Below are 13670 nucleotides of genomic sequence, written 5' to 3' on the forward strand. Positions count from 1 at the left end.
CTGAGAGTCTATCATCAAAATATTGTGTTCAAAAGTTATTTGGGTTAGTTTGGTGTAGTTATGTTATTCATCTGTAATATAGGTCATTTGTTTCTTTTATATCCCATGTTGACATTCCTTCCCCCATCTTTGTTGGTTTTATTTTATTTCCTTTTTGAATACATAAAATATTTACATGGTTTCAAAGGTCAAAGGTATAGGAGAGATCGTCCAATTACTTGTACATGTCAGCATTGATTGCATTTTGAAGACAAGTAAATAGTGCTAAGCTATGGTGAGCATTTTTAAATGTAAAAAATTAAATGCTCTGGTTTTTCTGTTAAGTCTTTTGTGCATTTTTTTTCTTAAAGATAAACGTTAAACCTTTACTGAGTTTAAGGGCATGATGCACAATGACCAATTATTTGCTCGTTCCAAACTCTCCAGCAATTGAACCTAGAGGCTCTGAAATCAGGGGTGCAAGGTAAAGTTCCTGCAAGCCAGCTGGCCGAAATATGGTTGAAGCTGATCGATGAAGTTATAGAAGATACAAGGTACAGTGATCTTGTTCCTATTTCAGAATTCCCAGTCATGCTCTCCTCCCTAAACCTGTGAGATGAAAAGAGCCTCTAGAATTGTTTCCATTGTTTGCCTAAAAAATGAATTTGAGTTAGTCAAGATTCTCAAAAGGCCCTAGTCACTGGGAGGAGTCTCTGAATCACCACCAGGAAAAGCTCCACTTTCGGATATCGGATATCGTGCCAATTCTAAAGCAGCCTCCGGAGGCCAAGGCCCCTCCGGAAGCACATCCCAGGGCAGCCTCAGGCAAGGGGTGGGGAGAAGGAAGGAGGGAGCAGGCCTAGGCCTCACTCCCTCCCGTCAATCCTTGTGTGCCCACTGCCAGGAGAAAGGGGACTCCTGGCTCCCCCAGAGAATGGGGCCTCGGTGTGGAGCATTGACCTCCCCATTCGGAATAACATTCCTAATTCACAAACACATTTTTAGAAACAGCCTTTTTACTTGCCTTTTTAATGAATGCCTGTTGAACTCTGGCTAAGACTCCCTTCACAAAGCCAGTAGATTTGACTGGAGCCAGAGAAACTTTTGTAACTGTGACGTGGGGAACAGCTCCGATCTCTGGGCATTTGGGTATCAAAGGGGGCAGTGATTCATACCAAACTCATTTTCAATATTGACTAATAGTGCAGTGGACAGGGAAGTTAAAAAGAAAAGCATATTGAAAACTTGTAAGCAGCAAAAAACAGGGATGGTTGCACTCCCCACCCCCCGCCCCGCCCTGCCCTGGGCCAATGCCCTCAGTCTCCCTGTCTTCTTGTGCCTTCTAGTGGTTTAGCTAGGTCATTGACATGCAGCTGAGATCAGAGCATGGCTGGGCTCTAGTTTGAATTCAGAAGATTTAAATCTGGGTCTTAAGAGGTCATCTCTCCCAGTCTCCTTATTTTAGGGGTGAGGAAACAGAGGCCCAAGGAGGTGAAATGATGCATCTGATGCCCAGAATTGGGTTTATCCATAAACCTTTTCCTGTTGCGTGCTTCACACAGGCCACATCTCTTTATTGAAGGTCTCACTTAGGAGCTAGCCGCTTCCATGTGCATTTTTGCCTCAAGGAATCATTCCAGGAACTTAACCTTTCCAGTGCATTACCATAATTACTAATGCAACCAAACAAACATTTGGTAATAGCTTTGTGTAGAAAATTCTGTGAATTTTAGGGTTTGCTGAGCAAAACACAGAACTATCTATTTACACAGTTTTTGAACCAAATGGATGTGAACTGTTTTTGAAGAATCAGATGGAATCTTTTTAACTTGTTGTAACAGGAAATTTGTGTTTAAAAGAAGTCATGCTAGGATTTCCTTCATTTAAGAAGCTAGGGGACATTCGAATCAATGGAATTTCTAGGTAGAAACAACGTGAGTAGAACTTCCTGGAATTGGTGACAGGCTTACCCGGTGGCCCCACCAGCTACCGTAGTGAGAGGAAGACTCTGCACAAGGTGGTGAATGCTGGCCCCAGCTCAGCGGTTCTAGACTCCTCATTTTAATGAGAGCTTTGCCTCCACAAGTGGTTCTTAACCTTTTGGGAACTAATGGGCCCCTTTGAATATCTAATGAGACTATGATAGTGAGGAAGACCAAGCTTGATGAGGATGGCAAAGTCATTCAGACTTTACTCTGCAGTCGTTGTTGTTCTAAATGCTCTCCATGTGTGAATTCATTTATTTCTCACAGCAACCCTAAAAGATAGATCCTTTTTCCCACATTTGAAGATAGGAAAACAAGAGATTAAGAAGCTCAGGACCACAGAACTAGTAAATGGTGGAGCCAGGATTTGTACCCGGATGGTCAGCTCCAAAGCATGGGGTCTTTATCATATATCACACTGCCTGCCAACACAGACATAGACTTTTCAAATAAGTTCCAGGGGTTTGCAGACCTCCTGAGCCCCTCCGCCCCCCTCCACGGACTGCCTAGGGGTGGATGGTCCTCAAGAACCCTTCTGCTAAATGCTCTGTAATCTGCCTTCCCCTCCTTCGTCTTGGGGCGTCTGTACACTGGTTGTAAGAAGCAAAAGAAAGGCGGGCCTGTTCCCCACAAACGCTGCAGCTGTTTCCATCTTTTCTCCAGCAACTCCACGGGCCTGGAGTCAAACCCAAGAAATTGCTTGGGAATTTTAATCCCCCGCATTCCTCGTGAGAGTTAGGAGAGTCTGGCAGGTCTGCTCTGCCAGCACCACATACGCTCAACTTCAGCTTAAACCTGCTCCTGCTAATGCAGTCAGGAAACCGGTATGGCTTGCAAGATGGAAGTCAAATAAATGAATTCGACAGCTCTGAAGCCCAGAAAGCCATTCTGCAGATTATCTGTTTCTTTTCTTTCTTTAGGTACACGTTGCCTCTTACGGAAGGAAAAGCTAATGTCACAGTTCTTGACACTCAGATCCAAAAGCTACGGTCCCGATCTCTCTCCCAGATCCACGAGGCAGCTGTGAGGATGAGGTCTGAGGCCACAGAGGTGAAGTCTACACTGGCAGAAATTGAGGACTGGCTTGAGAAATTATTGCAACTGACTGAAGAGGTAGGACTTGTAAACTACTCGGAGGTCACTTGATATGGAAGACGGATTCTGTGGAATGGCACCACGGCTAGAGAAAGTGGTTGGAGAATCTAGTGTATTATCTTGGATATTGAGCAGATCTGACAGATGGTGCAACCAAGGAGTTACTGGGCTGGGATGCTAGTGGGTAATGGGCTGAGCATCACTGAAGTGAGGACAGGGGAAGAATTTTGAGTTGGTGGTCCTGGAAAGGTCTTCAAAGTAGATAAGTCATTATCATTATCATGATACAATCTGAGAATACCTCAAGTAGAGGGATAAAGTAGCAAATCTGTGTAGCACAGAGGATGGAAGTGCCATCTTTGCTTGGGATTGGGAAGACTTGTGAATCCTGGACCTACCATATGTAAACTTGGGCAACCTCTCTAAGCTCCAGTTTCCCCATATATAAAATGGAGATCATGGTAGTACTCACTTCACAGCACTGTATTGTGAAGATTCAAGAAGATGATGAATATAAAGAGCTTAGCACAGTGCGGGGCACACAGTGGTGCTGGATGAATGTTGGCTGCCATTAACCTCTGGGAACTGGAAAACCAAGACAGTAGGAGCCCCCTCCTACTGAGCCTCAGAGATTTGGGTGGAGGGGGATCGTAATATAGTTGTGGATAGAAATACATTTGCAAAAACATGCGATTAGAAGTAATTTTTATTTTCTGCTTTCTATGCTTTGGTACTTTCAAAGTTTCCTATGGTGAACTTATATCACCCTTATAATCAGAAAAAAAAAAGAGGTTTTAAAAAAACTAAATGAATATCTCAGATTTGGCAAACACTGGATTGTGAGCTGGAGATGCTTTGTCTGTGTCCTATGACACTTAGGAACCCGTAACCCCTGACTGCTGTTGAGGGCTTTCTTCAGATGATGGTTGAGAGAAGAGGGAGGATTTCCTAGAGTACCTCTCAGAGCCATGTAGGTCAGGCTTTGGGCAGATGAAGCCCCCCCTCTGATGCACCCTATCCCTTCTGGCCAGCCGTGGTCTGCCGCCCAGCCACGCAGGCTCCGTGTGGTCCCAGGACATGGGCAACTCGGGGATTCAGACAGATCCCTAACCACAGAGTTTCTTTGCTAAGGGGAGCCCTGAGGAGCCAGCCTGCAGCCAGCCTTCTGTGTAGACTAACTCCAGCTTTGCTTCCTTTTCCATCCACCCACATGACCAGCCGCAGAACAGTATGCCTGACATTATCATCTGGATGATCCGGGGAGAGAAAAGACTGGCCTATGCACGCATTCCTGCACATCAGGTTTTATACTCCACCAGTGGTGAGAATGCATCTGGGAAATACTGTGGGAAAACCCAGACCATCTTGCTGAAGGTACGGCTTCATCTCTGTGTAATGTGAACTGCTTAAATGCAAAACCCGCCTTCCCGAGAAGGGGCTGCTTTCTTTGCTGATCATTGAATGACTAGGACGATCGTGATCGATTCCGACCCATTTTCTGGCAACTTCCCCTAGGGTGGTAATTCCCAGAGAGCGGTCTGGAGTCTGCTAGCATTCAGGCGAGGACACTTCTGCAGAGATCTCTGTGACACTAATATTAATGTGACATTGTGAATGCTGTGCTTTCTGGCATGAATTTTCCTCTTCTAATGTCTCATGCTAAGCAATGCCTCCTTCCCTTCCCTTCTAGGGAGTGTTCAGGAAGTAGAAAAAAAAAGGAGAAAGTAATAATAGTCCATGCAATCTATGCCCTGACCAAATAGGCCCTCAGATTGAAAACTTCTGAGAATTTGCTGCTTTAGGGCAGTTGGTTCTGAACATTTTTAGAGTCATGGGCTCCTTTAAGAACCTGATGGAAACTACTGGCCCTCTCTTCCAGAAGAATGCACATCTCACGTGCATCCAATGTTTAATACAGGATTCGGGAGCTTCATAGACTCCCGTAAGCCCATCCCCGGACCCTCCATTACAAACTGCTCTCCATGTGCTTATGGAGAACCAAGGGAGGGCCGGGGGCTGAAAACCAAGAAATCAAAATAGTCCCAGCTGCATTTGACATCCCTGTCCCTGGGCAACCCCAGCCCAGTTCTTTGGAGGGGGGAAAGAAATAAAAATCAAGAAGAGAAAAAGCAGTCGGGGGGAGTGTTCTTTTAAAACAAGGAGATATCTGCTAACTTTTAATAAATGTACTCATTGTTCTTTAATCAGGAAAGTGAAAATAGAACTAGAGTGATTATCTTCCTTCAAGTATCTCTTGGTGGAACAAATTTTACTTCAGATAGAACCACAATTACAGTTGTGTTTGTCAGCAGTCGGTGGAAGCAAACTGATTAATAAATAAAATTTCGCAGTGGGTGGGAGAGGAGACAACATGGTATTCTCTGTTAGGCTTTATTTATTCATTTTTTTTTAAGATTTTATTTATTTATTAGAGAGCGAGCAAGAGAGAAACAGCATGAGAGGGGAGAAGGTCAGAGGGAGAAGCAGGCTCCCTGCTGAGCCGGGAGCCCGATGTGGGACTCGATCCCAGGACCCCGGGATCATGACCTGAGCCGAAGGCAGTCGCTTAACCAACTGAGCCACCCAGGCGCCCCTCTCTGTTAGGTTTTAGAACTCAGGGGAAAAACAGCAAAATGCTTTCAAGACAATGTTGTAATGTATTTATTGATTGTGTTAACACTCATTATCCAGTTTAGGGAGACATTTAATTCATGGGGGTTTTTTGCTGGTCTTGGGACCCCTTTACACTCAAAAAAATTATTGAAGACCCCAGGGAGCTTTTGTTTTATGGGTTACAGCTATCAATATTTACTCTAATAGAAATTTAAGTGAGAAATTTAAAAAATATTTATTTATTTTAAAATAACAATAATCAAACCCATTACATGTTAACATAAATTACGTATTTTTAATAAAATATAACTGTATTCTCTTTACAAAATTAGAAGAGTGTTTTACATTTTTGCAAACCTCTTTAATGCCTGGCTTCACAGAAATTAACTGGATCCTCATATCTGCTTCTACATTTAATCTGATAGAATAAGTTGTTTGGTTAAAGTATATGAAGAGAGGGGCACCTGGGTGGCTCAGTCAGTTAAGCATCTGCCTTCAGTTCGGGTCATGAGCCCAGGGTCCTGGGATCGAGCCCTACATTGCTCAGCCAGGAGCCTGCTTCTCCCTCTCCCACTCCTGCTTGTGTTCCCTCTCTCACTGTCTTTCTCTCTGTCTCTGTCAAATAAATAAATAAAATCTTTTTTTAAAATTCTAGAAAAAAAGAGAAGTATATGAAGAGAATTGGGCCTCACATAGATATGTAATTGGAAAAGGGAAACAGATAATTGTGGATACACATTTTTGGTATAACACCAGACTCAAGTAGTAGCTTCTAAAAGGCGATTTGCAGTATGGAATTTGAAACCATATCAGTGAACTTTTCATTCTCGGCTGCCCTGAAATCCATTGGTTTATTTTGTACTTTGAATGGTTCTTTTATCCATGCATGATTTTGTAACATTTAGCATTGATCATTTAGAAAATATCGGTTCATTGAGTTAAGCAAATCTTCCTAATATTGACACATTTCATCTTACAATGTTGAAAGAAAATCACTTTGATTAATATCACTCATCAGAAAAGTCTTTATGTATCATGATGCTATCAAGCTTACCATGACAGATACAAGTTTTCCAAAATTCTCATTTGAAAGCCTGAATTTTATCATTGGCAACAGAATACAGTCAGTTATTGTCCTTGAAGTGACAGGCTTACTTTGTTTATGTTCAAGGAAACATCTGCCCCATACTCAAGTCTGAATAACCATATTTGTCTGTCAAATGTTTCAAGTAAAAAAGATTTCCATTAAAAAAAAAGGTTAATTCAGTTCACATTTCAAGCAATTGCACAAGAGCTTTTTCTCAAGAAATACATTAATATGCAGCAGAAGTGATTTGTGTGTACTTTCCATTTCATTACACAAAATATTAAAAAGATGTACTCATGGGAGTGCCTGGCTGGCTCAGTCCATAGAGCAGGCGACTCTTGATCTCAGAGTAGTGAGTGGAGCCTACTTAGAAAAAAAAAAAGATGTCCTCAAGGATCATGATTTGATAAGATTAGTAATTTTTACTGTCTTATTGAGGGAATTCATAAGTAAAACTAGTATTTGTTTTCTTCTCTGAGAGTGAGAAAGTAGACTGTGACCACAGGTTCGGTTTGGTGTTACTGCACTGATTCGTGCTGCGTGCCCAGAGTCTCATCCACATGGTTTTACACCATCACTGAACCTATCAATACAGCGAAAAAAACAAGGAACGTCTTGGTATTGTTAGGAAAATAGTTTAACTCCATGAACCTCCTGGAAAAGTCTCAAGGACACAAGGGGGTCTGTGGCTCACATTTTGAGAACCACCGCTTTTGCTGTTATTATAATCTCTGCTGTAGGGTCATTGGAAATACTTTATGCAAACATAAAATTAGACGGGGGAGAACGATGATTAGATGTTCAGTCTGCATTGGGCTTGAACGTGATGTCATAGCCCGTGCCACTGCCAACATCAGAGCATGTTCTTGTGCATCTCACAGTATCCACAGGAGAAAAGCCACGGACCGAAGGTGCCCGCAGAGCTGCGAGTGAACATCTGGCTGGGCTTGAGTGCCGTTGAGAAGAAGTTCAATAGCTTCGCAGAAGGAACATTCACCGTCTTTGCTGAAATGGTACATTCAGTAACATCACTGTCTTTTCCTCTTGGTGGTGGTGGCCCTCCCCCACCTGTTAGTTGTCATCCTGTTAGTTGTCATCCTTAGAGAAAATATTCATCCATTGGCGCCCAGCTGTTGGCACTACCTAAAATCTCATCCGAGGGACCTTCAGCTGGGGGGACGGGGAAAGATTGACAGGAGGTTTTGTTGTCCCCACTGGGACCCACCAGAGTGATTGACACATAAATAAGCCAGTAATGAGGGCCCTGGGGAGGTGCAGACCTGGAGAGGCGTGCTTGGAGGTGGGGGTCTTTGGACCGCAGAAGACGCATTCATGGAGGGAAAGCCTCCCTAAGTGATTATAAAACTGCATATCCTGTTGAAGATGCTGCCTGCTGGGGCTGCCCCAGAGATTCTGATTGTGTCACTGAGTGAGGGATTAGCAGCAGCAATGATTCCTGCATGGGTGGACATGGGGCCTCAGTGGACCACTTTGAGAAACCATGAAATACATGGGAGCCACACGAAGCCTTTATGGTGCAGACTTGGAAATGCCATTGAAGATAAATAGAGGGTGGGCTGGAAGCCAAGGGGAAGGCCCTGGATGATGGCTACTTATGTGCGGTCAGCTGGGCAAGGTAGAGTGGGGGCATCAGGGCACATGGAGGAGACGCTCGCTCCAGCATTCCTGGTGGGTTTCTTGGCATCGGCCTGCCCTCTAGCTCTGAGGCTAGAGATCAACCTGTCCAGGGTTCTCTTTCATCCTTTCCCATTTCTAGATCCTTCCCTGCATAGCTCAGACTCTAGTTCCAACTCATCTTAAAGAGACAATCCATGCATCTTAGTTGCGTGACTCTAGTTTCTTTAGATTCTCACAACCTATGGGTACCAGTAGGGGCACATTGATAACAAAATGGACATTTCACTGGTTCTTGCCTTCCTGCGCCAATACTAGACCTCAGTTCTCTACAGAATCCCTCAGCACCCCCATCCCCTACCACATTTCTGGAGGTCCCGGAGGTACTTCACAGTCTTGCTGAACTTCTTGCCTAGATTTTACTGTAGCCATGATGGCTTCCAAGCAGAAGTAGTGGGAACACCCTGCTCTTCTGCTCTGTGTCCTTGTCACTTAGAAACCAAAAGGAGCCATGCACATGCCCCGAAGTCTCACAGCCCCATGTGACAATAGCTTCTTTAGCTGCTTCCTGGAGCTTATCTCTTTTCAAGGCTCAGAACCCATATCTGAGACAGGTACTATTGTGTCTGCTTAAACCCAATTTCCCCATCAAACCTCTACTCAAACTTCTTCCTTCTTCAACCTCAAATTCCCCTGTCACTTGCAAATTATCTTTTCATTGTACTTATCAGCAGAAACATGGAAGTTTCAGCTTGTACCCAAACAGGGACACTCACCACTGGCAAATCTCAACCCTTTTGAAGGTTGACAGAGTGAAGAGCAGACCATTGTAGATTTATAACTTCTAACTTAGACAGAAATGCCCCGTAAACAAGAGTCTGTCTTTGCCACTAAACCTGCTTCAAAAAAGGTCTTGGTCTTCATCCCACTACCTTCCAGAGGGAATGAAGGCACAGAACTTTTTAGGCACCAGAAAGGTCAGGGCCTTAAAGGACCTTCATATGTCAGACAGGTTCTTTGTAGACTGCCTGGGAAATGTACCATCAATTATAATGTTGATTCTGCGGGGAAATGCTCCCCAAGTTCTAGGCCGTAGACTGTTTACAAATAAACTCTTAGAAGCTTGCACATTCATAAATTGAGGACTTCATGGGTATTTAAAAAGTTAGCTTCAGAGAACCATTTGGAGCCATTCAATATAATAATGGAAGCAACTAGTGTGATATACTGCTATTTACAAAGCACTTTCAACTGCACATTTGAAAAATTCTGTGGGAACTGGTGGTATTATCCCCAGAACAGATGGGAATACTGAGTCTAGAAAGGTGAGTGATTTACCCAAAGTTGCACCATCAGTAGCTGCCCAAGTTAAGTCCATGCCTTCTGGGTATAAAGTTTTTTCACTTTCTATCATGGTTTAGCTTAAATGGGCTTAAAAATTTATGGATGGCCTTTAATTTCCTTCTCTCTGATGGTGTTTCTCTAATTTGTTTTTAACAGTATGAAAACCAAGCTCTTATGTTTGGAAAATGGGGCACTTCTGGATTAGTGGGTCGTCATAAATTTTCTGATGTCACAGGAAAAATAAAACTCAAGAGGGAATTCTTTTTGCCTCCAAAAGGCTGGCAATGGGAAGGAGACTGGATAGTTGATCCTGAAAGAAGGTAAGTTTTTCCATTTTCTGAGAAAAAAGGATGACAATAAAGCCTTTCCCTAGAAATTGCTAAATGAGTCTTGCCCATCATCATTCTTGGTAATATTTATGTAACACCCACTGAGCATAAGTCCATAGAAACTTAAAATATGTCATTGGTGGCCCATAATAAAACAAGGAAATATAAAAAGCACCTGGTACTAATATTTATTAAGAACTTACTATGCGTGAATGTGTCAAGCCGTGAGCTAAGCACCAGTGTGCTAATCACTTTATTGAATCTGGCCTCTAGCCCTACAGGGTAGGTGGTGTCAAAAATTAGGAAGGGTCTGACATTTTTACCTTACTTGCAAGTTAACAAGGTCACCTGCCATACTTCATGGATGCTGGCAGGAGACATAGGACTCCTGGGTCGGAGACCAAGGATTTCACTGCCACCACCTATAGCAGTACCAGTATTAACATTTGCTCTGGTCCTCAGAGCCCCAATTCCCACAGGGTGACAAGAAGATGGTCAGATGACACTTAAACATGAAGTGGTTGTGTAACAGGAGAGGAACCTGAGCTTAGGGGACCTGAATCTTTTTTTTTTTTTTAATATTTATTTTTTTGTTGTTTTGTTTTTATATATTTTATTTATTTGAGAGAGAGAGAGAGAGAGAGAAACAGCATGAGAGGGGAGAGGGTCAGAGGGAGAAGCAGGCTCCCCGCTGAGCCAGGAGCCCGATGTGGGACTCGATCCCAGGACTCCGGGATCATGACCTGAGCCGAAGGCAGTCGCTTAACCAACTGAGCCACCCAGGCGCCCCAGGGGACCTGAATCTTTTATAATGGGTAGCAAGCATGCTGGTCCATTGCTCAAGAGAGAAAGAGAGACGCTTTCTCTGTCTTCTAAGATCATTCCTCCTATAAATATCCTTGACACTGCAGAAACACAAGAACTCATAGATAATTACCTCCCAACAAATAAGAGCATTATGTCCACTTTACAGGTGAGGAAACTGAGACCTACAGAGATTAAGTAACTTGTCCAAAGACACATAGGTTGTAGGTGGTACCAGTCCAGCCTGGATACCAAAACCAGCACTCAACTATTATGGAATGTCTGTAAGAAACAGCTGAGGGTACACTTTAAATGGGTGACTTGTATGATGTGTGAATTGTGTCTCAGAAGCTTGTTATGAAAAAGAAAGGAACAGTAGAGGGGAGGCAAGCTTGTGTCCCCTGGAGTTTGGGTCTCTGAATGTTGCCGACGGCATCAGAATCCGAGCTCCCTCTACTCCACCTCATGACAGGATACTTGAGTTTGGAGGAAACAAGCTTGTGAAGTTGGATTTCAAGGCCTCAAACTAGAGTTTTTCCTCTCTCTCTACATTTGTTTCCTGTGATCACAGGCATTAGGGAAGGAGGGAAATGAGCACGCTGGGTCTGGTCTGGTCTGTTAAGACCCGATGATTGCACATGATTGCTTTTAACCCATGACAGCTTGCTTTGGATAGAGTTGGGGTTGCTGGTGAGGAGAAGGGAAATGGGATTTGAACTGGGGAGAAGGAAGGAAGCTTAGTGAAGACAGGGAAAGGTGGAGGCATTGTGTTTGGAAAAGTGGAGGGTCAAAGCATGTCAGGGCTCGATGGGACCCCAGAGATGGCAGCCAGGTCTTCTGTTCTCCATCTCGGGGGCCCAGAAAATGATGGGATGGGCTTAATTTATAAATATAGTTGGGGCCACTTCTATTCTGATTTCTTTCCAGGGCTTGATTCTTAGGGAGGATTTGGCAGGGAAAAGATGTTGGGACGGTAAAAGAAAAAGAAACCTCACTTGAGTGGGTACCTGGCAGAAGACTTAAGTCAAAGTTGGAGCCTCTGTACTTTCCTTTATGGGTTGTCAAAATAGTTCCAAATCCAAGAGGAAAATTGGCATGGCAGAGAGTCAGTATGGGTTTCTTAAGTACCTAAATGGAGTCTGGAGTCTTAAATGACCTGGTTTGGCCGTCGACCTAGGAACTATCCAGAAAATTTAAACTCCTCCCTTCAGTTTGTGTTACGTAGACCATGAAAGCCATGAGTAAAAATGTCCACACTTGGCCTCATGAGACCTTCTCCACTCCATTTTTTAAAATAGGGGGAATGAGGGTGGACAACATCCTATTCTTTTGAACTCTTAGCCAGGCGTTTTGCTGCAAAATAGCTGAACGACCCTGAACTGAAACAAAAATACGGAGCGTGAGGTCTGTATAAGGAGCTGCCCACAAGACTGTTTTCCCAGTCCCCACCCTGATTACTGAGAAGGAGCAGCCCTGCTAACTTGAGGAGTCCTCTGTGGTTTAGGTCTTATTGTTCCCGCAGGCCCCTATTTCAAAAGAATGTCAGAATGTCAGAAGTTATTAGCAGGAAGGGTTTGGTGGCGAACCCAAGGGCTAGCGTCAGGAGGGAACCGGTGTAGATGTTTCCCGACCACGGGGCAGAGCTGGGGTTGTTGGCTACCATTGCTCCTTTGGTAACACGAGCCTGGCCCACAGCTTGCTGACTGAGGCTGACGCGGGTCACACGGAGTTCACGGATGAAGTGTACCAGAACGAGAGTCGCTACCCCGGGGGCGAGTGGAAGCCAGCCGAGGACACCTACACTGATGCGGTGAGCGGGCTCCTCCCCACGGAGAGCCTCAAACCCTGACTCTTTGGAACCGTGATCTGCGAATCCACCAACCGCAAGGCGCGGCCTCCCCTTCTCTTCCGCTCTAGCTCGTGTCCTGAACAGCCTTACTTTAGGTTGAAGCTACACGAGTGCATCTCTAATTATTTTCTCTAGGAAAGACATTGGGTCTGTTTAACTAGATGTTGGTACATGGTAAAGTTTGAGTTGTGCAATTTTTTAATTATAAATATTTATTTTTAGTTTTTTAAAATCACAACAAATGGAATGCGTATGTCTTTAAAATGTTCACACAGCATAGAAGGAAATGAAAAGTAATTCTTCTCTCAGATTTACATTCCACCCCCCAGTGATAACCACCGAAATCTCGTTTCTGTTCATACTCAACTACAAAACTTCTTTCCCCCCACGCACACACCTAAATAGTATCAACAACTTGTATTTTTCATGTAACAATATATCTTGGGCATCCTTTGATATCAATACATATAGATCTATGAGCCTTCTTTAAAAAAAAAAGATTTTATTTATTTATTTGACAGAGAGAGACACAGCGAGAGAGAGAACACAAGCAGGGGGAGTGGGAGAGGAAGAAGCAGGCTTCCCGCTGAGCAGGGAGCCTGATGCGGGGCTTGATCCCAGGACCCCGGGATCATGACCTGAGCCGAAGGCAGATGCTTAACGACTGAGCCACCCAGGCGCCCCGAACTATGAGCTTTCTTAAAAAATGCCTGCAGAGTGTCTTATTATGTGCACCCTCTATAATGTATTTAAATATCCTCTCCTTGTGGACATTTTAATTTTTTTTCCAGTCTTTGGTTTTCTCAAGCAATGCAGCAGTAAACATCCTTATATATACATTTTTATTCACTTGTGAAAGTTTATGTCCGGGAGAGATTCCCGGACAGGTTTGGTCAGATTTCAGTGCATAGGCAGTTTTGATCAGTATTGCCAAACTGCCTTCATACGTT

At 43.8% G+C, this 13670-nt stretch overlaps 1 protein-coding gene across 4 annotated transcripts in view; it reads left to right on the forward strand.

Moving 5' to 3' along the window:
• Positions 1 to 13670, forward strand: part of MYOF (myoferlin) — a 151309-nt gene that overhangs the window by 90604 nt on the left and 47035 nt on the right. For all 4 annotated transcript variants that reach the window (XM_073904436.1, XM_025880474.2, XM_073904435.1 and 1 more), the window contains 6 exons: positions 427 to 533; positions 2885 to 3077; positions 4278 to 4433; positions 7641 to 7772; positions 9895 to 10058; positions 12567 to 12681. In XM_073904436.1, coding sequence (XP_073760537.1) covers positions 427 to 533; positions 2885 to 3077; positions 4278 to 4433; positions 7641 to 7772; positions 9895 to 10058; positions 12567 to 12681 — 867 coding nt within the window. The remainder of the gene's footprint in view (positions 1 to 426; positions 534 to 2884; positions 3078 to 4277; positions 4434 to 7640; positions 7773 to 9894; positions 10059 to 12566; positions 12682 to 13670) is intronic.

The sequence above is a fragment of the Callorhinus ursinus genome, unplaced genomic scaffold (genome assembly GCF_003265705.2).
Source record: "Callorhinus ursinus isolate GAN/ISIS: 27379988/994484 unplaced genomic scaffold, GSC_fseal_2.0 scaffold20, whole genome shotgun sequence".
Taxonomy (NCBI): Eukaryota; Metazoa; Chordata; class Mammalia; order Carnivora; family Otariidae; genus Callorhinus; species Callorhinus ursinus.